The sequence below is a fragment of the Pinus tabuliformis genome, chromosome 1_1, assembly GCF_031772625.1.
Source record: "Pinus tabuliformis cultivar Carrire ecotype Pingquan chromosome 1_1, CPIR1, whole genome shotgun sequence".
NCBI classification, from domain to species: Eukaryota; Viridiplantae; Streptophyta; class Pinopsida; order Pinales; family Pinaceae; genus Pinus; species Pinus tabuliformis.
The window spans coordinates 195,847,242-195,872,418 of record NC_142297.1 but is presented as its reverse complement, the minus strand read 5'-3'; the positions used below and the strand labels follow the sequence as shown (position 1 = coordinate 195,872,418).

Below are 25,177 nucleotides of genomic sequence, written 5' to 3'. Positions count from 1 at the left end.
AGATGCACCTATAACATAAAAGTCTGAATGTATGATGCACCTGTATAAATGACACAGGAAACTCAATCACAAAATGATCCATATGAGAACCACATCAAAGCAACATTAAAATGAAGCCCAACACATGCCAGACATGAAAAAGATTTTTCTGGAACTTCCAAATGGCCTTGCAATCCTAATTGAGATTACGAGGCACTGAAGATAATATACATGACAAGTCACAATGCTAGTCCTTAAATTTAGTTCTCTAAGATACAGAACTAACGCTAACACTTCTTTCCTTATTGTGAATTTGAGGGCATCATACTTCTTGCATTCAAACCAGTAAACATTTTCAGGATGCCCGTTGAGTAGGGAACTATGCAGCACCTAAATCTAAACTGGTTAAAACATTTATATGTCAATTCTGATGTCACATAAATATAATTCTGTCTCTGGCACTCTCAATGTGAAAGTGGCCAGACCACATTCCTCTTCATAACTGAATTCTATCTGGGTAGAATCCACATAGACGGCTTGTGGCCTCACAGAACAATATGCTCCAAAATCCCCGCAACCTTAAACCTTCAAATACACTGTTGAGGTGTTTGGATCGAACTCATATGCACTAATAGCTCCTCGGGAGTTGAACATTTTGATCAGTCCAATGGGAGCAAAAGAGATCTTTCCACATAAAACATGCATTTCTGCATTTAAAGTGTCAACTTGTTGAAAAAAAAATATAAATTCAAATGTAAAACTCTTGATACTTAAAAAAATGTCAATTACCCTCCTGTGAGGATGATACCATGTAAAAAAAATATAATATAAGAATCTAAATGTAACATGCACCTATATAAATCACACAATAAACTCAATTACAAGTCTAAATGTAAGATGCACCTATAACATAAAAGTCTGAATGTATGATGCACCTGTATAAATGACATAAGAAACTCAATCACAAAATGATCCATATGAGAACCACATCAAAGCAACATTAAAATGAAGCCCAACATATGCCAAACATGAAAAAGATTTTTCTGGAACTTCCAAATGGCCTTGCAATCCTAATTGAGATTAGGAGGCACTGAAGATAATATACATGACAAGTCACAATGCTAGTCCTTAAATTTAGTTCTCTAAGATACAGAACTAACGCTAACACTTCTTTCCTTATTGTGAATTTGAGGGCATCATACTTCTTGCATTCAAATGCCTGTTGAGTAGGGAACTATGCAACACCTAAATCTAAACTGGTTAAAACATTTATATGTCAATTCTGATGTCACATAAATATAATTCTGTTTCTGGCACTCTCAATGTGAAAGTGGCCAGACCACATTCCTCTTCATAACTGAATTCTATCTGGGTAGAATCCACATAGACGGCTTGTGACCTCACAGAACAATATGCTCCAAAATCCCCGCAACCTCGAACCTTCAAATACACTGTTGAGGTGTTTGGATCGAACTCATATGCACTAATAGCTCCTCCGGAGTTGAACATTTTGATCAGTCCAATGGGAGCAAAAGAGATGTCGTTGGCTAACCCCTGCATCAGATGAAACAATTTAGTGACTCTAGAATAAGTGGTTCAAGATTCAATCCATGCTTGATATGAATAAATTCCATTTGAATGGAAGCAAAAATCTCGACAAGAGTTAATATATGATTATAGAACATAAAAGGGGGGCTGGCAAAATAATAAACCTTACTAAACCTTGTTTTACACCCTCGGCAGTGACATCTGTGTAAAATGCGTCCCCCAAACCAATTGAGTATATCAGATAACTGCAAGAGAAATATCCAAATCATAAGACTACAGAGAACCAGTGAGAACTTATAATGACTTAGTAAAACAATACAAGAATATGTGTCATTCTCAATTCAAATTCAAGGTGAGCTAAACTTTTTAGCACACAAAACACATTCAAACACCAATAAAGAGCCAAACTTCAATTCCATGAGAAATTACCGTCTTTCTTTCACGATGGGCAAAGGTTTTAGAATGCCTCTCAACAGCCCTGCATTATCAATAATTGATTCTAATCATATAACATTGATACTGAAATCTGAGAAGTTCCAAAAGAGAGGAAATTAAATATGAAAGTTGAAACATGGAAAGGGTTCTCACTTTACTGCACTAGTAATCACTTCATACGGATCCGTTCCAGCACCAACAAAAACTGAATAAACTCCTTGAGATGTCTGAACAGCGCGATCTTCTGGAGTGTCAAATACAAAGTAAATTCCTATTTTACTCCTGGGAATTGATAACCAACTTGACCCTTTGGGGCCAGGCAACAAACTAAGGATGGGATTCGTTGTCCCTTTTGAAGAACCTTCCAATGTCAACCGTGTGGCTTCTTTAAGTTGCTGGAGAAGATATTCTGCTAAACCATTCACTTCCTCCAAGAGAAAATACAACCACTCATTTCCATTCACTGAAACAGCTTCGAATCTTTCGAAAATGTCTGGAATCACAAGAAGCCCTGCAGATCATATTGACAAATTCACAACGCTATCAGAAGAAAGTGAAATGTAACACGTTTAATTGATTAAGAAATTAAGACTTGACCGACTTTTTAATATGAGGAATTTTTCTAAGAAAAGAGGGAATATATCCTATTTCGCCTGGTCAAACAAATTAACAATATATCAATGCTTTTTCACATGATAGGTGGATTGAAGTTGAAAAAAAAAAGCATCAGTACAGTATGTTTGTACGAAAACTACACCCAGGAGTGAGGGGCATATTATATGGGTAACTAAGACAAATGGGGTGGAGGGCATATTATATTATTCGGGAAAAATCATTGTCATTGGAATCAGATGAAGGAAAAAATACAGAGAAGGCATAGATTCGTAGATCCAAACAATTTTTCAAGGTTTTTTTGTCACTTCAAAGGCCCTGAAAATACCTAGAGCCTGTCCCCAGAAAAGCTCATTGTCCCCACAATCCAATTAAGTAAAGATAATTCACGGATGGCGTAGATTCAAGCCGTTTCAGGAAATTGTAAGGTTCTGAATCATTTCAAAAGCCTCGGAAACCAGTAGAGCATGGAGGAACTATGCCGTAGGAACTTTGACAGGTGAACCCATACCAGGCATCTCAAATTTCTATCCCATGTTTTGCCTTGAGCTTGACCAGAAAATAGGTGGTTTTGAATCATTTTTATCATACACAGAACTGGCATATTATATTCAAAACAACCTAGAAAATTTCATTGTGGCCGGAACCTGGACAAGTAAAAAAATTCACAAAAGCCATACATATAGACCATTCGAACATTTTTCAAGATACTGGGTCGTTTCAGAAACCAAAAACCCTGGAAAACTCTGGCACTTGGAAAATTAAACCCTTCGAACTCTGAAATGTAGATCTATACAGTTATTACTAAGATATTGGAAATTTTCATTGTGACCATAACCTGGTAAAGTAAAAAAATTCACAGAAGCCATTCGGGAGTCCGATATCATACACCACGTCGGAAGTATATGAATCGTCATCTTTTACCAAATTAGAACCCGCAAGCGAATTTATTTGGTGCCTTGTAGAGAAATCAGTTGATTTCTGAGTATCATTATTATTTCTCGCTCTTCTTGTGAAATCAATTGATTTCTGAGTATCATTACTATTTCTTGCTCTTCTTGTCACTTTGGAGTATTTGTCTGATTGCTGTTGATTAGAGGATGAAGAACTATACCTTTGCCTGGCCGGAGTCGATCCACTGACCTGCTGTGAGCGGGACGACCTCGCATCGTCGGCATCGATGCTGTTAACCCTACTGTACGGCGTCGCGCTCTGAACGGAGAGCTTCCCATCGAAAGCGAGGCTTTCCGGTCCATCTTTCTCGGTCCAGAGATCGATTCCCCCGGGCTTCTGAAACCTGTCGGCCAAGGCTTGGAGCTGCTTGTCAGCCGTAACGGCGAACAAAGTAGGGGCTTTGGCGGACTTTTCCCAGGGCTTTTCAAGATTGGTCGTGGCTGCTCTGAGCTCTGCTCGCTTCCGCATTTCGTAAAGCTGGCGTTCTCTCAGGAGGTGGGCTTTGAGGAGCTGCTTGGATTTCTGCTCTTGCATTCTCTTCCACTGCCATTTGGTCACTCCGCCAGGAAATGTGCGAGGACCGCCTCCCATCATTCTGACTTGTCTCCATGCCGATGGAAGGCTATGGTTTGGAAGTTGGGGTTTTAGGAACATTGGGGTAAGCAGCTGACCCTTCCAGGAATCCAACGGTGAAACGACCAGGCCTGCCATTACAGAGAGAGCAACAATATTTTGTCTTTACCTATGCAAATCGAATACCTACCTACCTGCAACGAATTCGTAATTATTTCGTTACTTTTTTGTGATCGAACGGTTCAGCATTTCTCAATCGTCTAACATATTATCTAAGGGTATCTAAGAGTGACAGGTAGACAAGAAGGGGAGTTGATTTCAGAGAGAAACACTTTACATCTAAAGGTATCTAAGAGTGGCAGGTAGACAAGAAAGGGAGTTGATTTCAGAAAAAAAACGCCTTACAGCGTAAATATTAAAAATCAATTTTGTATTTTTTTATGTTCATTAATCTAAGTTTCCGTGGTTAATATGCACTTTTTTTCACCAATTGTCTTGTGTTAGTTTAAATAACAAAGACATTGCAATGTTAGGAATGAGCATTAGTTTTGAAAGAAGTGGGAACCTATGATCGTGGGTAGTGGTATTTGTTTAGTGGTTGACCAGCCCCAATCCGGTCATGATTGATGAGGAGCCTGCATGAACACCTCCAGGCAAAGGGAAAGCCAAAATGACCGATGAACAAGTTGGTCCATCCTTGCAGGCTGGCCCTTGAAGGCAAGATGCCCTGATTTTCAGTGCAGTCTTTACTTCTTTTGGTTAGCTGTTGAATTTCTGGTTTCTTTTCAGAACATGTGGACATTACTTGGTTTTTTGTTTTGTCAGCACACCTATACTATTGTGTATGCTCAGAATGGTCCTATGCTAGCTGGCATCAAGGTGTGACCTAGTTTTTTATTATGGCAGACCACACCTAATACTGTTTGTAACTCTTTTTACAATATTAATACATAAGTAATTTAGATTTAAAAAAAATGCAATGTTAGGACATTACATTTAGACAAAGTTACTGACAAATTCGCTACCTAAACATTCATTATCATTCTATGAATGTGTTCTGATAACATATTTCTATAGATATGGATTGCATCTACTCTTTTCACGGTTTGTATATTAGTTTATATGCCTTCGTCTTGCCTTTGGGCAGGCGCAACAGGCGCAATATCAGTTACTTCAAAAACACAGCTTAATAATGCAGCCAATCCAGTCATTCGGCAAGGTTGGGGCCTTATGCTTTTTAGTTTTCTGTGTTAGTTTAAACTAATACCAAGGAATTCAATTCTACAATTATATTATATGAGCAGACAGAAAGACCCATTAGCCCTGATTTTGCAGTATATGAAGCCCACATTTCTGGGCTGTCTAATTACTAATGTAGTTGGACTTGGAATAGAGATGACTGCCAAAATCTAATTATCACTGTAGTTTGACTTGGACTGGCATTACTTGCCAAATGTTTGGAAACCCAGGCTATCTAATTACTAATGTAGTTGGATTGGAATAGAGATGACTGCCAAAATCTAATTATCACTGTAGTTTGACTTGGACTGGCATTACTTGCCAAATGTTTGGAAACTCAATGGAGCAATCTTGTCGAATAGCAAGAGACTTTTTGGCAAGTTTTAGACTGAAGTTTGTTGTTTCACTTTCAACTACATTTCAGTGAATAATCGCTTGGCGAAATTCAGAACCAGAGGTCAATTACTGGTAAATATTGATCCTAAGCAAGGTATTTTCAAGGTATTTGGGAAATCGGTAATTAGAACTCGCAATTATTGGTACCACTAAGATAACTAAAAAAGCAATCATAGCATGGCATCGTTGATAAGAAAAATCCTTGATATGATAGCTCACAGACTTTTCTCTGAAAAGAAATGATAGCTCACAGACTATATTAGAGTAAAGCGAATAATGTAGGTGTGCTATTGACAAAACAAAAGACCAAGTAATTTCCACATATTCAGAAAAGAAACCATATATGACCCACCTAACCAAAAGAAACCATATATGACACAGCTAACCAAAAGAAGTAAAGATTACAGTGAAGATCAGGGCATCTTGCCTTCAAGGGCTTTATAACTTGTAAATATAGCAAAAACAAGAAAGGGAAAAAGGGTGTCAAAATGAGGACAATTGACAACTCAGGGATTCAACAATGAGGTTCTATCAATATGATAGCAACACAATGATTTCTTACATAAAACAACAGTGGTTAAAAGAGAAATATTTATACATATAAAAAATTTACTATGTCAATTCAGAATAAGTTCCCATTACTTATAATCAGAAATAAGAATGGAAAAATAAAAAAGAGAAGAATGTTTGTGCTTACTTTGCCAAAAAAAAACAGTGATAAAGAAATAGAGATACATGTGATGATGCATTGTTCTATATATAAACAAATAGCTCAAACACAATCAATTTGGCAGGCTGATTTGAGTAGTTTATCTAGTTTGTTGAGTTTTCCAACAATCAAAAAAAATGTAGTATTAAAGATGTTACAGCCCAGTACCAATGTAGTAGTATTAAAGATGTTACAGCCCAGTACCGTGTATAATAGCAAGGTTGTAAAATGTTAAAATGTTAATTATTTGAAGTGTTATGTTATGCTGACTTAGTCAAAAAAATATATATATATATATATATATAAACTCTGAACTTAATCCCTCTTATATCTAAATTCAAATTTAGATTTAATTGATAACTAGTACCACTCACCTGTTCAGAAAGTGATGGTGAGGAAAGGTGGAAAACTCTTCCCACCACCCTTCCTCATAATGGGAGGATGGGAGTTTTAATTCCCTTTTTCATGGCTGATAATTCGCTTTCATGCTCCTGATGGGTAGGTCTGATAATATCCTTGCCATTTATGGTTGATGAAACATTAAGGGGTTCCTCTATGATGACAAACCAGTTGCACATAGAATTAGAACGGGTTTCCTATATATAGAATTAATGTTGGATTATCATGATAGAAGGTTGTTGAATTGAAACCCTCAATGAAACTTAGAGAAATGAATATGTATAAAGAGAGTACAAAATTAAGCTGAGAGAACCAAAGAATTACTTTTCGACAATGAAGACACCGAATAACATGAGCAGGCTAATTGATAAAGCCTAGTAGGGGTCCATCTGACTGCAATTCCATTGGCAGGCTAATGTGAATCCAAACATAGCAAAATCCAATGGGTAGAGCATGAAACCAACATGCTTGCATCATTTTTAACACTAAACACTGAAACAAAGTTCCCTTGCCCAGCATCAAATGAGAGTTATTGTGAACTCTATATCCAATACTAACAAAGACCTCAATCAATCCATTTGTGCTAGATTGGCCAATTCGGTAACCTCCTGCATCTTCATATGTTCCAATCTAACGAAATTTTGAATCCCAGGGAAAGAAATGGAATTTTATACTATTGTTAAATCCTTTACAGTGAAAACGAAATTGATGCATGCGTTGAGTTTCAACCCCCTGACATTTTAATGTAGAAGAAAGTGGTCCCCTTCTTTGTCCTCTTGATCGACATTTACTGGACTGCATGTTTGACTATTTGTGAACACTGCCCGGTGCTTCATTGCTTCTACAATCGCCGCCTTGTTATTTGATACTAGCATTTGACCATGAAAGTCATTTGCACCAGTGCCAATGAAACATGGTCAGAAATGATGGTTATTGTTAATGTTGTGACACAAATTAAAGTTGTAATGGTGGGCATTGTGTTTATAGTTTTAAAAACTAGAACCGGTGACTGGACTGACTTACTTAATAAACTGGGTTTCAAATTGGAATTGGTCAAACCAGGATTGCTCAGATCTCAATCAACCGATCCTTAAAAAAATACATGAAATAATTAGTTTTTAATAAAAAATTAATTTTAAGATTTAAAACTACGATTCCAAATGAAATAGAGAGAAAATATGCAATGTTTGCTCATCTATATACCATGTAAAAGTAAATATATCAAAATGGCACCAAATGCAATACTTATCAACAACAAAATACATAATCAATGAGGCTCTAAATGGCCTCTAGAGTCCGAAAACAATGCTCTAAGCTATGGGGCCAATGACCTACTACAGGTCTACATATCAATGATCAACAACATTATCATTCCTCATCATGATCAAAATCATCACCACTACTAGACAAGGGATCATCAACATGAGCTACATAGATAATATGACTTAGAGTTTGAGGACTCCTAAAACTCCTCTACAACTCTAGTAGTAGTAGTAGCAAAAATAGACATCAAAACTACAAATCACTGATCAACATGGTCACTCATGAAATTCATCATTGATTAAGCGCTACTAGAAATGGGATCATCAACAAGAGATACATACACGTCATCTAGCTCAAAGTCTTCAAACTTGGATTGCTCACCTTATAACATGATAGAAATTGAAAAAGTTTAACATGCCTAACCAATGATTTTGGTTTGAGTGAACGGTTCATCTTCTCAACCTTATAATGTGGTAGAAAAATGTTAGCACGCCTAACCAATTTCATTCCTTTGAGTGAAGGGTACATTCTTATTAAGGTTATGGTAGAGTAGTGCAACAACCAATACCACCAACATCAACAAAGTTCAACAATCAATGCGACCAACATCAAGATTCTTAAGGTGCTTCATGCTCTTGATCAAATGTCAATCTCATACTCTCACGCATGATGGAATCAAACTGAAACATTGCAAACCCCCAAACCATGAAATCTTGAAAACCATTAAGTCTGTTGAATTTGGAGTGAAATCTCAAATTCTCGTTTCACCATATGAAATCCAATGAGGTCGAAACCACTATCAAATATCTTGAGTCATTTCATGGTAATGTTAAAAATTTAAGTAAAAGTGACATTTTAATTTTAATTTTCATCCTTTTACTTTAAGAATTTAACATTACCATTAATTGCCAACATTTCTAGGGTTGAGATGTGTCAAGGAAATGAGAGAGTAGGCATGCTTTTCTTGGAGGGGTTGTTTTTGGAGGAAAATGACCCCAAATTTCACTCAAAAAACTGCTTTGAGACTCACAAAATTGCATTATGTGGGCTCTCTAGCTGGCTTGGCAATAAATTGACCAGTTTATGATGAAATGACCATAAACTGATCGGTATGGTCTGATTTTTGTAATTTTTTGGCGAAGTCTGCCCTTAAACCGGGTTTTTTGCCCGGTTCGATCCCGGTTGCCTAATGAACCGGTTGGTTTCACTGGTTTCTGGTTCATGCCAACTAATTTTTAAAACTTTACTTATAATATCTCATAGTTCGCTAAGGTGAGTCAGATACAAGTCTTGGTTGAATTTTACAGAATAAATACTCGTTGGTCGTAGCATCTTATCCAAAAAGAAGTGTATTTATTTATCATAGCAAGGTTGATATGATGCCTAAATAATGTATTAATATCTTTTCAAAATAAACTATAATACAATTTGTTATACGTATCAATGCCACCCACCTCAGTATGGGTGTGGGTCTTGGTTAGCTTTACTCAGTATAATTTGTGAGCTATCATATCAGAACAGGGGGATTTTTCTTATCAACCATGCTATGCTATGTTATCTTCAGTGGTAACAATGATCGTAAGTTCTGATTACCGATTTCTCTGTATACAAAACCCAAAAGAAAATTATAATACACTTCATAAGTTCTGATTACCGATTTCTCTGTATACAAAACCCAAAAGAAAATTATAATACACTAATTGCTAGCTTAATTTTACAATAATTATGTAACTGTTGAAAATACCTTAGTTAGGATCCATATCACTGTTAAAATATTATTATATATATTGTAAGGGTCAATAAACCCTGAACCACTGTAAGTGTGGGCTAACCTACTTTATTGAGTTAAAATAGTAGAATCATGTGCTTATTTTAAAATCTTGAAGCTTCTCTCCACACATGTTTAATAACCCTCCGGCAAAGATCATAGAAATACTTGCTGTAGTGTATATACGTGTCTGGTGTATATATAAGGTTCTTCAAAGGTTTTGATATTTTTTTTGGGAAGGTTTGATAGTTATTTTAAGGGTGGAAATGTACTTCAAAAACTCCCAGAATATTGAGAATTCCGAATTTCCAAAAAAATTTGCTAAGTTTCATCATGATTTCATCAATATCATGATCATGCAGGAATTTTTTCCTTTTCCCAACAAAAATGTCACCTGCTTAAACTACTATAATAAAGGATACAAAATTAGAATATCTAATTAAGGTAGGGCCATATACCATATTTGAAGCCCGGGAATTGGAATGAATGGTTGGTATGCAATTTCCTCTTCGTGTCTCGATAACTTATGAGGTGGCCCTGGACTCTTCGTAGGGCACTGGATGGTAGGCTGACATATTTTTATGTAGATTATAGATTTTGAAAATATTTGTATTTTTGTGTTATTTGTAGTTTTAGTTTAAGTTTATTTTATAATATTTTTAGGAGGTTTATTTTAGACTTCAAAATTTTTCTATGTGTGAGGACTACACAGTAAAGAGAAAATTACACATGCGAGAAAGAGAGAGCTTCTTTTAGTTATCTTCATTCTTTCTTCTTCCTTGATTCCTTCGCTAGATGTACATAAGAGTATTTGATTGATAGATGATCTGAATTCATGCTCTTGGAGGAGGTCGAATGTCATATAAACATTGATCATGCTCGCTGAATGTGTGCTATCTTATCTGGGCTGACTTGACAAGGAGGGGGGTTGACTTAGGCTATTTTGAAACCGAAAATTCAATTTTTCTCTTTTAAAAGGTGATGAAGAACATTTAAAGAAATTTTTCTTTTGACAATAGCATGAAAAACATGCTTTTACAAATACATCAATGACCAAAAATAATAATTATGAATACCAATCATAGCTACAAAATTCAACATATCTGACCCAAAAAGAAAGAGGATACATATATGGAAAATTACTATAACACCATTATAAGTTTTATTTGAAGCAAATACAATTTTTTTCTTATCTTGTAACAACATATATGGAAAAAATACCAAATACATAAATAGTGGCATTTCTGTAGCAAAATTGTGATTTAAAATCATCATTGAATGTAATGTTTTTTGTTCGTTACGTTGGTTGGTGGTTAAATGTAGGTTTTGAATATTGAGAATCTACTCAAACACATGACATGGTAGTTTTATGAAGATGTGATAGAGATGATTCATATGCAACATTAGAAAACAATATTGAATATAGTCTTTTACATGTGGATACAAATCCTTAACCAAAACAAGGCCTTGGTTAATGCATGTATATCATTGATAGTTATTCCAATTTTTCTTCTTTCACAAAGAAAAAAGTACAACTTTTCCTTCAAATAGAAATATAAAGGTGCATTTTAAAAGTGCATAAAGGCATTACAAAAACTCATTTTGATAAAGTCTCAAGTTTTTTATTGTCCTTGGACGATTAAGTCTAGAATATGCATTATATAAATAAACAAAAAAATTTGAATCTCCATTTTGCATAGACAAACTAAACAAAATTTTACAACTCTAAATACATAGCATAAAACACAAGTTGTTCCATCGTAATCGCTTGCAGAACACATTATTGAAAGAAAATCAATCACATCGGATCAATGAATAATTGGAAAATATATTTCAGTGTTTTTACTCGAGATATGCATAGTACTAGCTACTAGTAACAACACATATTTGGACAAACCATTTGCTAACATGTGTAATTCTCTATTAAAGCAATGTAATGGAAGAGAACTTGGACTCCATTAGCTTGACTTGATTAAACGAAGACTAGAGGACTTTTACATTCCCAAAATCCATTCACCCAATTAATAACAAGTTTTGATTCACCAAATATTTTGAATATGTAATATATCTTTCTGTTACCAATCTCATTAATAGTCTCATTGCAATCCATTCATCCTAGTTATTTGTCTCATTAACTATCTCATTAACCAATGCTACCTTGAAACAAATATTGTCACATTGAAGAACACTACACCATCAACTCCAAACAAATTAGGGGAACCTTGACAAGCCCTATCCGAAAATTCACATAGTTAAATTTATCAACTACCAAATCATTTACTTGACTAGAAGCTTTTAACTGGCCAATAATTCAAATCCCTTCACATTTGAATTTTACTAAATGATTTATTGGAAAAGAAAGGGCTTCTATATCTTGAAAAAGGCAAACATTCCTTTCTAGCCATGAAACCTAGGAAACAACCATAGGAAGTGTCCTATAATCTTTTAGGGCTGACTCTCACATCATTTTTGAATGCACTATAATATATAAATGTTTTTTTTTCAATGAAATATAAAAATGCAACAACACTTATGTAAAAGCTAATTATTTTATTCCATGTGCTAATAGTCATTCCATATATGCAATTTTTCAATTAAGAAACCCTTCTAACATATTATTCAAAAATTATTTTCATGTGTAACATAAAAAGGAATGCTTTGGTACTTATCTTTTTTCCTTGGTCTCTCATTGTGGGAGTTTTGTCATTGGACAAGAGGTTGATTTACATGAGTATGTTAAATTTCCACAATTTGGACAAGCAAAAAACCTTAAATACTTTTATGGTTCTAACCTCTTGCTTAGCTTACATTGGCCTAGGTTGAATCTTTATGCTAATAATATCTCCTTGCTTCCCTTTTGTGATGTGCTACCCAGTTAGAAGATTATTTTCCATATTCACTTAACTTTTCTTAGTACATTGGTGCATTAAAGTGTGCTAGCATGTTGATGTAAATCGCAATACAAAATTGCAAGAGTGTGGTTGGAGATGGAATATTTATAGTAGTTGTCAGAATATTGGAAAAGGGTTTCATGCACAGTGAGTAGAGTGCCACTTGACTAGGTTGGCCCAACTAAACTATATGGCCCTCTTGACCCAATTGTCTCACATGACCCACCATGATGACTCGTCTCTACCAATTTTCATCATACTAGGTGTTAAAATTATATAAGTCCACATGTGTATGATAGTTGTGAGCATGGTTGGTGTTGCCTCTCGATCTCAAATTCTCACCATTTCAAAGGCACCTAAGTGTTAAATTTCAACTGTTCTATGTTGTTACAATCACTTTAGCCCAATTCTTTTCTTCAATTAGCAATCTTTCAAAACAATTTAATCTTCAATGATCAATAACAATTGTAGATAGAACAGTAAATGCAATATAGAGTAGACAATCAAGAGTAATAACAAGAGACATAAGGAATTGGTCAAAGAACAGGGAAAAATCCACAATGGGGAAAACCCTTTCAAATTATTCTTCTTATGAGATTGTCATAAAGTGCTTAGAGAGAGAAAGTATAATGTTCCAATTCACCAACCAAGAGTCAAAACCAATCCCAAGACCAACCAAGCAATATCTAAGAGATGATCCTAGTAAAAAAATCTGATCAAGATCTAAATCTCTGAAGCTTGTGGTCAACAGTCAACAAAATTCTAGGTCATAGTCTTAGCCGATAGGACCCAGTATCATCAGTGCGACTGAAACTCTCTAGCCATAGGCAACACCCTATTAGCTTAGTGGCTACAAATGAAATTTCCACGAATCAACCCTGCAACTCCAAACAAAAATATTTTCTCGCACGTGTGAGGTCCGACCCTGCAATTTTGGACCTATATGAACCAATCCAAAGAAGAGAGAAGAAGAAGATGATTGATGATGATGTCCAATTGAGGCCAAATTGACTTGTATTTATATGCTTCCAAGGGTGCCTGATTTTCCTTTAAAGTCGACCTGTACTTTTGTGCACATGTGGGGTTTCACATTAAAAATACATTTTTCCTTAACCAAATTAAATTCTTCCAAGGACTAGGGGGGTATTTCTTGATGAGGAAGGTTGTCCAAAGGAGGGAATTTTCCCCTGAGCTCTCAAATTAACACTCCCTCTCAGATTGGGAGAAATTACCAACTGCAACATGTGTCCCATCAGATCAAAAATCATCTCTACTCATCTATGCTCATTTACTAAACACTCTCGAATCTAAAAGAAGAATAATTTGACATCAGAGGGTAGCTCAAGCTACCACCCTCTATCAAGGACAATAGCTAGGATACAACTTACCGTGGTAGGTAAGGATCACAACTATCTTATTTTTTTCGATCTTCCCATCATGACCTTAAAGAGTCAAGTGGTAGAACACCTACATCCACTACCTTGGGAGGATATGCACATTTACACTACAAGGTAAGGATTAGACACAACTCAAAGCACTTGGGGGAGATACACACTTACCCTACAAGGTAAGGATTAGACATGCCCAAGTTACCTCTCAACCCATTGGTCAAATGGGGAGGAACAATCTTAACAAGTTCAACTTGTGGGTAGGATGCATACTGGGTTATACTCGGTGGGGGGAGATACACACTTACCGTGAGGTAAGCATCAAACATGTCCTAAGATGACAATAGGGGATATACACACTTACCGTGAGGTAAGGATCATACACACCTATTTTCCACGAGTTCCCTCAACCCTAGGAGCTCTCTGGATCAATTCTTCACCTTGGGAGCTCATACAGGGGGGAAAAGTATTGCTTAGTGTCCTCATTCAGCTAGGACCCTTACCTGAGAGGGTCACATCCATCAGTCCAAGTTGCTCTCCGAAGACCAAGAACTTCCTTTTCGGCAAAGCCTTGGTGAGAATATTTGCAATCTTCTCGTCAGTTGAAATATGACAGAACCTCACGACTCCTCTCTACACAATGTCACATCTGTAATAATATATGATCTCAATATGCTTGGATTTGTCATGAAATACAAGATTCTCTACCAATCAGATCCCACTCTTGTTGTCGCAATATATCACTGCGTTGTGGCGGCTACAACCACCCTCCAAAATTTTGCCTATGCTTCGATTTTGGAGCCTTCCTTACTATCTACAAAAACTCATCTCACACTTACCTAGGTATTCATGCTTCAACTGAGACTTATCCTTTTCATTTTTCTTGTGTTTGCTTACTTAGTTGATTCTTCTAAGTCACAAGTTGATCTCCCAACTTGGTCTCACAACAGTTTTGGGCTTGCCTCCAGAAACTGCGCAATGCTTGAGGGCAAACAACCTTGATGATGGGAATTGTGCAGTCCTGATTGCCAGTGAGTCATGAGCTCAGAAACTGCGCAATCATGAGGAGGCAGCTCAACATTAAGCCCAGAAATAACGTAACTCTCACTGAGATGAGAAACTACGCAGTGAACTAAGCCGAAAAGTTTCCCAGTTCCTCAGAACTATGTAGTCCTTTCAAGAAGTGTGCATGGCAAGTTTCCCCAGAAAATCTAAAATAGAAAAAAGAAAAAGAGAAAAAGCATCCCTAAAAAATAGGGATCTATTTTTAGTATCCCAAAGGAGGTACTTGCAATATTTTTAGAAACCCTCATCAAGTGTCGCTTTTTCCTTGATTTCAGGCATGCACGTCATAAACCATAGTTTGTCCAAATATATTTAGTCGATGCTTCTAGAGCTCATTTTCACACTCAATCTTGGAGCTCTAGCATTCCTAAGGAGATCAAGGAACCTTCGGTACCATTGTCGTCGCTTTTCTGCGTGAGTTTTTCTTTTGTCTTTCACCGTTTTTTTTCGCCTTTTGTCATTTGGCTTGTGTGAGTGCAATTTCACCTATTTCTCTTCATGGTTGTTGGCATTTTGTCATGTTTTAAATTTTAGAAGTGTTGTTTTAAGTTTTAGATTTCCTTTCCCAAGTGTCGCATTAGCTTTCTTGTTTTTGCACCAATAGTTGTCGTTGCAATGACTCTCCTCACTTAGTTTGTTTTCCTTCTATTTGATCAGTTTCTACATTGATTCACATGCTTAGTTTGTTTTCCTTCTATTTGATCAGTTTCTACATTGATTCACATGCATTCACCTACACTTAGTCATATTTGCACTCAACTTCACACTATCTCTCGTATATGATTTTTCACACTTTCCTTGTGAAGATATGGGTTTCCCTTGGCCAGATTTCACTTTGCACAGTTGGAACTGCACAATTTGGAGGCTCAAGCCACGAGATTGGCCTCTGGAATTGCACAATGCACAATTCAACCTAACCCCAACTATGCACTACGGAGTTCTAGGAGCCAGCGTCTCAGCTTGGCCACTGAGAATGTGCAATGCGCAGTCTCTCCTAGGCCTCTACCTAGCATGAATTGCACATTGCGCAATTTCAACCAACAAGCTTCCACCTTAGCTGTTGGGACTACGCAATGCGTAATCCCCATAGGAAGACAATCCCCCCCCATTAGAAAAAATTGCACAATCCTTCCCATCTAGTGCCCAGTTTGCTGCTTGAACTTACCTTGTGAGTTGTTTTTCTTAAAACAGACATTTGCTTGCCATGGGTGTCATATTTGTCCCATTGTTACAATAGTCGTTGAGCACCTCTCCAGTAATCACTGTTACCATGACATCTAAGAGAGCTGCATCAAAGGAAACCATCGAGAGTAGTATTGGGGAAGAAATTGAGAAAATATTATTTAATTTGCTAGTGTATGCAAATACTTAGTTGTTTATAGAAAAGGGATCAACACTGACATGGCAACATATTAAAGACATTTTTGTAAAGGACCTTTAGGCAGACTTGACCGACAGGTTCATCTCAACATCTGACAGTCAGGGTTATACAAGGTCGCATGCAAGTATCCCGCCTTCCCGTGTGCAGACATCATCAACTGAATTGTCTCACATATGGACGAGAAGACCATGACATTGAGCAGTGCCACAGGGAAGAAACTTGCCACCTTCCGGGCCGAAGATTTTCAACAGATGTATCACTTGCCTGAGCCAGTAAAGCGCATGGAATCACTCTTATATACCACCCATAGCTATGTGAACAAGAGAGACATTGACAAACGTTGGGTGATAGAACAATTGAAGTTTCGACAAACATTCACTCATGTGTACAAGGCAAAGTCCCTCAGGAAGGCTTACTAGCTCTTGATTATCTTCAATTGCAGAATCTATGGTTAAGAGAACACTGAAACCTTTCTTGAAGGGTGGGTAGTCTCATTGGACCAATTGATGAACGATGGGAGGCCGTTCAATTGGTCAGATATGTGGGCTCAACAATTGAAGGCCCACATAGCATAGGCTAGGAATCGACCCAAGGGTGCGCGAGCAAGGTTCTATATGTCTTCATACTTACTAGATGCAATCTGTGTGCAACAACAGTTCCCTGTCATGAACTGGACATGGACACCACAATAGACTACCATGAACATCTATTGCAAGATTCTTTCAGAATGCCGTTATCGTGGAGTAATAGCATGACTGACTAACCACTTTATCATCCTGTTATACAAGCTTATCTTTGAACAAGATCCACCTTGTGTGTCCCAAGAAGCAATCATTAGGGGAATTTTGAGGTCTAAAATGAGCCTTCTAAGAAAAATGTACAACCAAAATAAACTTTATAAGAACCACTAGGATTCAAAATGAGATGATTCACATTTTTGGAGTAAAAAAATAAAAAGATTAAAAAATAATAAAATAATAAAACTACTTTTTCAACTCTTATTTTCAACTTATCTCCCTAAGGTTTCACTCCAATTTCGAGTGGGAGTACTCGTTGGATGTAAAAATTAAGCCCTCATCCAAGGAGTACCCATGTTGCATACTTTCAATGGACCTTACTACACGAAAAATGAGAAATACATGAAAAAATGTGATTGCAATCACGTTTTTCATGTATTTCTCATTTTTCGTGTAGGAGGGTCCATAGAATGTATGCAACATGGGTACTTCTTAGATGAGGAATCAAATTATGCATCCAAGGAGTGCTTCCGCTCGAAATTTAAGTAAACCCATAAGGAGATAAGTTGAAAATACGAGTTGAAAAAATAATTTTTTTTCTTTTTTCCCTCTAAAATTTGATGACGTAATCAAATCTTATTTTATTATTTCCACTATTATTTTATAATTTCCGTAGGAGGCCCATTTTAGACCTCAAAACTCCCCTAATGGTATGCCTCACCAAGTGGCAACTTCATTAGAGTGTTTGGCGAAGAGAAGCCTCTGCATGTCTTACCAAGGTATGCGACTAACAAACTGATCATGTAAGAACTATCATACCATCTCTCTACATGGTTTTCAACAATGTTGCACAGGAAGAAGAAAGCACCATGGCCCACTCTTCCTTTGCAGATCAGATTATATGAGATAAATAACTTGAAGGTCACAAATGTCGAGGCTAAGGAGATAGTGAAATTTGAATTCGGCACTAACGACTTTAATCTGTATAATCCCCACAACATTTGCAAGGACCACTATACAAGAGACTACTTTCTGTGGATCGACGAGGCATTTGATTGGCCATAGGAGGATCCTTGGAGGTACTACTACAATGCCTAAAAACTCAATGAGCCGATCAGTATAGCAAGGACTTCACAGGTCACTCCACAAACAACGACAACTTCGGAAGCAACAACAACAGAAGGCAACAATCCCATGCAGGACAAGGGAAAAAGGAAGATTGTTGATAGTCCAGAGGGAGAACGAAGCTGCAAAATGAAAGAATATTCTGTTATCGAGAAATCATCTTTGGTAGCAGAAGCAAAGAGGAAGCAAAGGATGCAGAGAACAAAGTAGAGGAAGAGAGAAAAATAGAGGTTGCAAGAAGCAGAACTGAAGTTGTAGGAGAAAGAGAAGAAGTTGAAGGAAGAATAGGAGTTGAGGAGGAGAGAACGAGAAGAGAAGCAAAAGCAGGAAGAAGAACAAAGGCAAGGCGTGATGACAAAGGAAACAACGCCGATATAGGTTGATGAACAGGTACATCCAGTAGTTGGGAAGGAATGTGAACATATGCAAGATTGGGAGCTTGCTCAACGGATTGAGTAGTTGATCGAAGTGATAGACATGGACTTGCAACAGGAGCCACAACATGAAGGTATTGATATGATGCCGAGAGCACCACAGGTCATTCCTCAGTCTCCACCACCTCCAGCAGCAGAGCCAGCCCTGAGTGAGAAAGGAGATACTCTCCACCTTGATGATGATCCGGTGATGGATGTGTATAATCTATCATTCGATGAGTTCCGAAAGAGAATTGTACAAGCACAGAGAAATCACCTTCCGGATGATCACGCATCACCGGCATTCATTAAAGAAAGAGGGATAGCGTTAGACACCTAGAAGCATCCAAATCCTATTGTCGAATCCAACTTGGCCTATGCATAAGAAACAAGATCAAATGTTCAGTATTTGACGGCCGAGAATGAGGAACCAACACATAACTTGCAAGCTTCCAGGCAAGATGCAGAACAACTCCGAGAAACAACGCAAAATGCAATTTCCACAGTAGGAGAGATAAGAGCAATGATACTTGCTGAAGTATCAACACTTGGAGAAACCATAAGGAAGCTCTATGGTGAGTTTGTCACTGTACATAAAGCAGTTGTCTGTTTTCATGGCTTACAACAACATAGCAAAGAGTATGTTAAAACTCTCAAAAACATACAAGTTGCCATCGCCTATGTACAAGAGTGGATAATGTGGTTCAAAGGGGCCCTGCTTGACTTAGTGAAGAAAATGAATCCGCAAGAAGAGTTGGAGAAAGCTAAGGTTCGAATGTTGATTTAGAACAACAAGCAACTTGTCTCATTCTTTGGCGGCATACAAGCCTCATATGTATGGTTGTACAGTAGTTTGGATGTCTTAGTGAGAACACAACATATCCCATCAATAATTTTCCTCACCAAAGCTAAACCCAAGAACCAAGTCTGGTAGGAGGTCGAAGAGTACTTGGAGCAACGAAGATAGTAGGCCACCAGGGAAGACTCGGAGATGAACGCACACTGTGTGTAGAAGTTCATTGGTAGTCCTGTCAAAGTCAAAACAATGTTTTTCGTGCTTCAAAACGAGTTGGACATAGGTTCCAAGATAATGTACCCAGATTCCATTGAGGCTAAAGTATGCTTACAACAAGATACTGTTAAGAAGTTTGGGAATACCATCACACAGTACTAAGCTCAACACCAATATGTGACTGAGAAGCAGCAAGTGGAGGTCGCTGAGCTAGACTTCTCTCAAACTCCAACATCATAGTGTTGTGTCTTGTTAGGATGTCAAGTTGTCTCTACCCTATTTTGTCTCATATGGTTATGAGTGGAAAATGTAATATTATTTGTAATTATGTTATAAGTGAAATTCCAAGTGTCTATATTGGAATATGAAAAGTCATCATGTAATGTAATGTGTCATTTTGTAAAGAAGTTGAAGCCTTGTAACAAACCTAGTGAAAAGTTCATCTAATAAAAGTTAATAAAGGAAAAAGTAAGACCACAGTCAAGGGAAACTTATTACAAGTTGAATGTTGGGCAAAGATATCCTAGTAGGTATCACTGGATGTGTGTTTTGGCTAAGGAAAATTGGCAAAGGATAAGGCAAAGGCATTAAAAGGAAAACAAAAATTTTGACACATTTTAGGAGAAAAGTAAGGTGAAAGGTCACAGGTTACATGTGAGGAGGAAATGGAAGGAAAATAATGGAAAATGAAGAAAATAGAGGCCTCATCCATACAAAGGATTCTAAGAATCAATTGGTAACTTTTGTTAGTTCAAGTTTGGATCTCTCTCATTGTTCGCTCTCTCTCTCTCTCACTCTTAGTCACTTAGAGTTTTTCTTGGAGCACTCTAGCATTGGATCAAGGAAGGAAAAAAAAGCAAAGGGAAAGGAATGCACGCAAGGATCAAGGAAAGGAAAGAAGGATCAGGTAGTTTCAGTAGGAATACTTGCAAGTAACCTTTTGCATGTGTGATTTCCTAGCTGGTTTGGACATGCATGGATTTTCATGTTGGTATATGGTTCTATTGTTATTGGTGGCATGGTTTTGCTAGGTTATGACAATGGTTTTCATCCTAGCCTTGCCTTTTTCCGGATGCCATGGTACGTTGGGATGTATTTTTTGGTTTTTGAGCTTTGGTTTTCTGGATGGATTTCGGACTCTGGGGCATAGGTGGTCTCAAGTTTCATTCCCAAAGGCCTAGGAATCCATTGACCGGTTTTGGCAGGATACACGGTAAATCCTGAGGGAGAAGTCTTGGTTTAGGGCCTAGTGATCCGTATTTGGATTGCAGTAAAGCCTGAGAGAAGAGTCTTGGTTTAGGACCTAGTGATCTAGTTTAGATTTCAGTAAAGCCTAAGAGATAAGGAGAAAAAAAATTCCTCAAGGATAGTGATGGATTCCAAATGGCATTCCAAGTTTGGTTCGGTTGTGTTTGGAGAACTGGTTTTGGTGTGATCACGGTTTGATGAGGGTGAAGGTGGTTTAACCTTTGGATTCCCTTGGTTGTTCTATGAGATCCCACATTCATGCTTGGAATGTGGCACAAGGGTGACTAAATGAAAGATAGTTTTGGTTCAACCATGCCTACGGTCGGGTGGTACGTGGAAGTCCTGAACCTGGTCAGATTTGCCTGAATAATAAAAGCTAAATTCTCCTACTTTTTCACTGATTTATATTTGGATTTAATGGTTGTCATATCTCTAATATTTATATTGTTTTATGTTGGTTATAAGCATAGTTGAATAACTGGTTTATGTCATGGTTATTTCATGTATTTAATTGTAACTATTAAATGAATGGATGCAAGACCTAATTGATGATGTACTAGTTCAATTGAGAAGGAGGTGATCCTTATGGTTATGTTTCATAAGTTCTTTCAATCATTTATGCTTTGTCTTGTATCATAGACCTATAGGTTGCATTGATGCCAAGTGTTTGATAAAATGTCAGTTTTGGTTGGGGATTCTCAGGCCTAATCTTGAGGTTGATTTTGAGTATTCAGTATTGTTATCATGTCTTTGAATGATTCTGAAGGTTGTAACAAGTTTTGGGCAGAGGCCGAGATTCTGGGTTAGAAAATTGGCTCAAACATCGACGTCGTTGATACAGGTCTGCTGAGAAAAGTCCATAAGCGCTTGCACAAAGGCCTATGAGAGCAACTTTGAGTTTCTGGTCATTGTTTTTCCTATAGCATGAGAGAAAATTTGGGTTAAGAGGCTTAAAACATTAGTGGGACCTAGTGACAGGATGTCTGAGTGGCTAGCATGTCTCCTAGGGGTGTAATTTTTGGTGTGGGTGGGTTTGTTTGATGAGTTCCGTCGATACCATTTCCTCAAGGTCGCCAAGGAGTTTGAATCTCTTATAGTAACCTCTCTCATCACATGTTTTCCTTGGTGGTTGTCTGCTTTGGTTGACCTGGGAGGAGGGGGTGTTACAGATTGGTATCAGAGCATGTATCACCCCTCAGACTAGATGGGCTATGTGTGGTCATTCATGCATGTCAGTTGCATGTGTGTCTCTTACACTTGCGTTCCATGTGTTTGTTGCACTGCATCATATTAATCATGGTTGTAGTAAGGTTATCATGAGGAACTTGATGTCGGTTTTATGGAATGCATCGTCAGGAGTATATGATTGGTTATATGATTATATACAACTTGATTACATCCTTATATGTTGGGTTGTTTTCTTGATTATTTGATTACATGTATCAGTCTTGTAGGTTGGTTACAAGAATTGATCGCTTATGTTTGACTACATACGGTTATACATATGTGTAGTTGATTGATTAGGCATTGCTTATGCGGGTTGATATTTGCATGAGGCAATGTGTATAATGGAGTAATGGTTGTTGTCACGCAGGAGGTCATAGCATGCATTGTTGATATGGCCTTGCATCAATGAATGGACCCTAGCTAGAATGATGTTTATGCATTAATGCAATTATTTGATATAGGTCTATATGTTATTATGGTTATATTATACATGCATCACACTGATTTGATGATATTACAGATAAGCTATCCTCCATGATTTATGCTAAGGTACATTGATTTATGGTGATTTGGTTTAGCTGACATAGTATGCCATGCAGGAAAGAGATCAGATGGCTAGCAAGGTGGTAGACTACATAGAATCTCCCTATGCATCAAATGAGCAACATGGTGTGGGGCACTCTTCTGACTTAGCAAACACATTGAGAATATTGAAGGAAGAAATAAGGAGTTGCAAAGAAGACAATGAAAAAATCATGCAGGCACAATAGAAACAAGCATAGGTGAATGCGATATTACTTCAGAGTTTGTCATATTTGCAGCAAGAGGGACCACTTCAGATCAACCATGGATAGGAGGACAAAACTAATGGGGCATATGGCAGCCTTCATCATCCTTACAGAAGTGATAGGGGATACTTTCCAGATGAGTTTAAGAAATCAAAGCCACCTACCTTTGATGGAGAAATGAAGAAATCGCAAGATGTAGAGGCATTGTTTCTTGGAATGAAGAAATTATTTCGATTGCATGATTATTACGAAAACATGAAAGCAAAGATAGCCACTTTCAGTGTCAAAGATAAAGCGTATCTCTGGTGAGAAGACGTAAAGAATGTCAAATATATACATGAGGAAGATTTGACTTGGCATAAGTTTGAAATACTCTTCAAGAAGAAGTACTTGTCTGAGAAGTACTATGATGACAGGGCTAAGGAGTTTTATGAGTTGTAGAGGGGTTCTATGACAGATGAGGAGTATACTAGTAGGTTTCTGGAGTTGTTGATATATGTGCCTTACCTCAGAAAGGAGAAGGCCACAGTTCAGAGATTCATTAGTGGACTACCAATTGCATACAAAGACCGAATTGAGTTCAATGAGCCTAAATCATTGCAGGAGGCCATTGAGATGGACGGTAAGCTTTGTGATCAAGTTGTTTCTATTTTGATTGATCCTAGAATTAACTATAGTTATATTAATCCTGACCTAGTGGATAGGTGTGGTTTGAGAAAAGAAGTGCATGCAAAATCCTGGTCGGTACAATTGGTTATAGGTACAAAGAAGCGAGTTCACCATTAGGTAAGAGCTTGTGCATTTGAGTTAAATGGTATGCCTACAACAACACATTTGAATGTATTTCCATTGGGATCATATAGTATGATTTGGGTATGGATTGACTATACCTTCATAGAGCCAAAGTGGATTTCTTCAACAAGGCCATTTAGTGTGTGGATGATAGTGGGGAAAAGAGGAATTTGCAAGGAAAGAAGAATCTGACATCAGTGAGAATGGTTACCACTATGCAAGCTAAGCATAGTTGCAAAAAAAATTGTGTGATGTTTGCAATACACATTTGTAGTGATAAGGGTAAGGAGGTTGAGGATGTCGATGTGTTAAGCAGGTACCTAGTTTGTAGCAGTTGCAAGATGTATTTCTTGAGGACATTTTAGAGTTTCCACCTCATAGGAGGCAACATTTATGTTGAGTTGGTGCCAAGGGAAGCTCCAACATCAAAAGCACCTTATAGGATGAGCACACCTAAGTTGGTAGAGTTTAAGTTGCAGCTGAAGGAAATGTTGGACAAAGGATACATCAGACCCAATGTATCACCTTGGGGCGCACCAATGTTGTTTGTAAAGGAGAAAGACGATACTCTTAGATTGTGCATTGACTATAGGCAGCTGAACAAGGCAACCAACAAGAATATGTACCCTTTGCCAAGGATTGATGATTTGTTTGATTAGTTAAAGGGAGTGGCAAGGTTCTCTAAGCTCGACTTGAGATCAGGATACCATCAGGTACACATCAAGGAAGAGGATATCTTCAAGGCTGTGTTCAAGACCAGGTATGGGCATTATGAGTTTGTTGTTGTTCCATTCAGTTTGACTAATTCTCCAACTACATTCATGTGTTTGATGAATAGTGTGTTGCGTCCATATTTGGATAAAAATTTTATTGTGTTCATTTATGACATACTGATATATTCTAAAAATGAGGAAGAGCATGCCGAACATTTAGCAACAGTGTTGAGGTTGCTAAGAGAGCATCAGTTGAATGCTAAAATTAGCAAGTGCAACTTCTTTCAGATTGAGGTACATTACTTGGGGCAGGTTGTCAACAAGGACGACATAATAGTACATCCAGAAAAGATAAGGGCTATCATGGAGTGGGCAACTCCTAAGAATGTGGATGAGGTGAGATCATTCATGGGATTGGCAAGTTACTATAGGAGGTGCATCGAGAACTTCTCACACATTGCATATCCTATCACATCATTGTAGTGGAAAGGTAAGAAGTTTGAATGGACAGAAGAATGTGAG

The 25,177-nt window shown here is 37.4% G+C and overlaps 1 protein-coding gene across 2 annotated transcripts; it reads right to left on the bottom strand.

Moving 5' to 3' along the window:
* Positions 1-930: 930 nt before the first annotated feature.
* On the bottom strand, positions 931-4,493 carry LOC149212195 (uncharacterized). Of its 2 annotated transcripts, none has more exons than XM_089390576.1 (4): positions 3,689-4,487; positions 2,121-2,473; positions 1,692-1,772; positions 931-1,533 (listed from the first exon to the last, which is right to left on the bottom strand). In XM_089390576.1, the coding sequence occupies exons 1-4, from the start codon at positions 3,828-3,830 to the stop codon at positions 1,249-1,251; spliced, it is 861 nt and encodes a 286-aa protein (XP_089246702.1). In that variant the 5' UTR covers positions 3,831-4,487; the 3' UTR covers positions 931-1,248. The 2 variants fall into 2 exon arrangements, with proteins under 2 accessions (XP_089246702.1, XP_089246703.1); XM_089390577.1 differs by having other exon boundaries at positions 1,402-1,533; positions 1,702-1,772; positions 3,689-4,493.
* Positions 4,494-25,177: the final 20,684 nt, after the last annotated feature.

What these genes read in the sequence shown, in the direction of transcription:
- LOC149212195 (XM_089390576.1), bottom strand. Translation starts at nt 3,830, where the DNA reads ATGGACCGGAAAGCCTCGCTTTCGATGGGAAGCTCTCCGTTCAGAGCG. An exon ending in ATGAAGTGATTACTAGTGCA is followed by an intron (nt 1,773 to 2,120) that starts GTAAAGTGAGAA and finishes TTTCTCTTGCAG; the next exon opens with TTATCTGATATACTCAATTG. An exon ending in GTAAAACAAGGTTTAGTAAG is followed by an intron (nt 1,534 to 1,691) that starts GTTTATTATTTT and finishes CATCTGATGCAG; the next exon opens with GGGTTAGCCAACGACATCTC.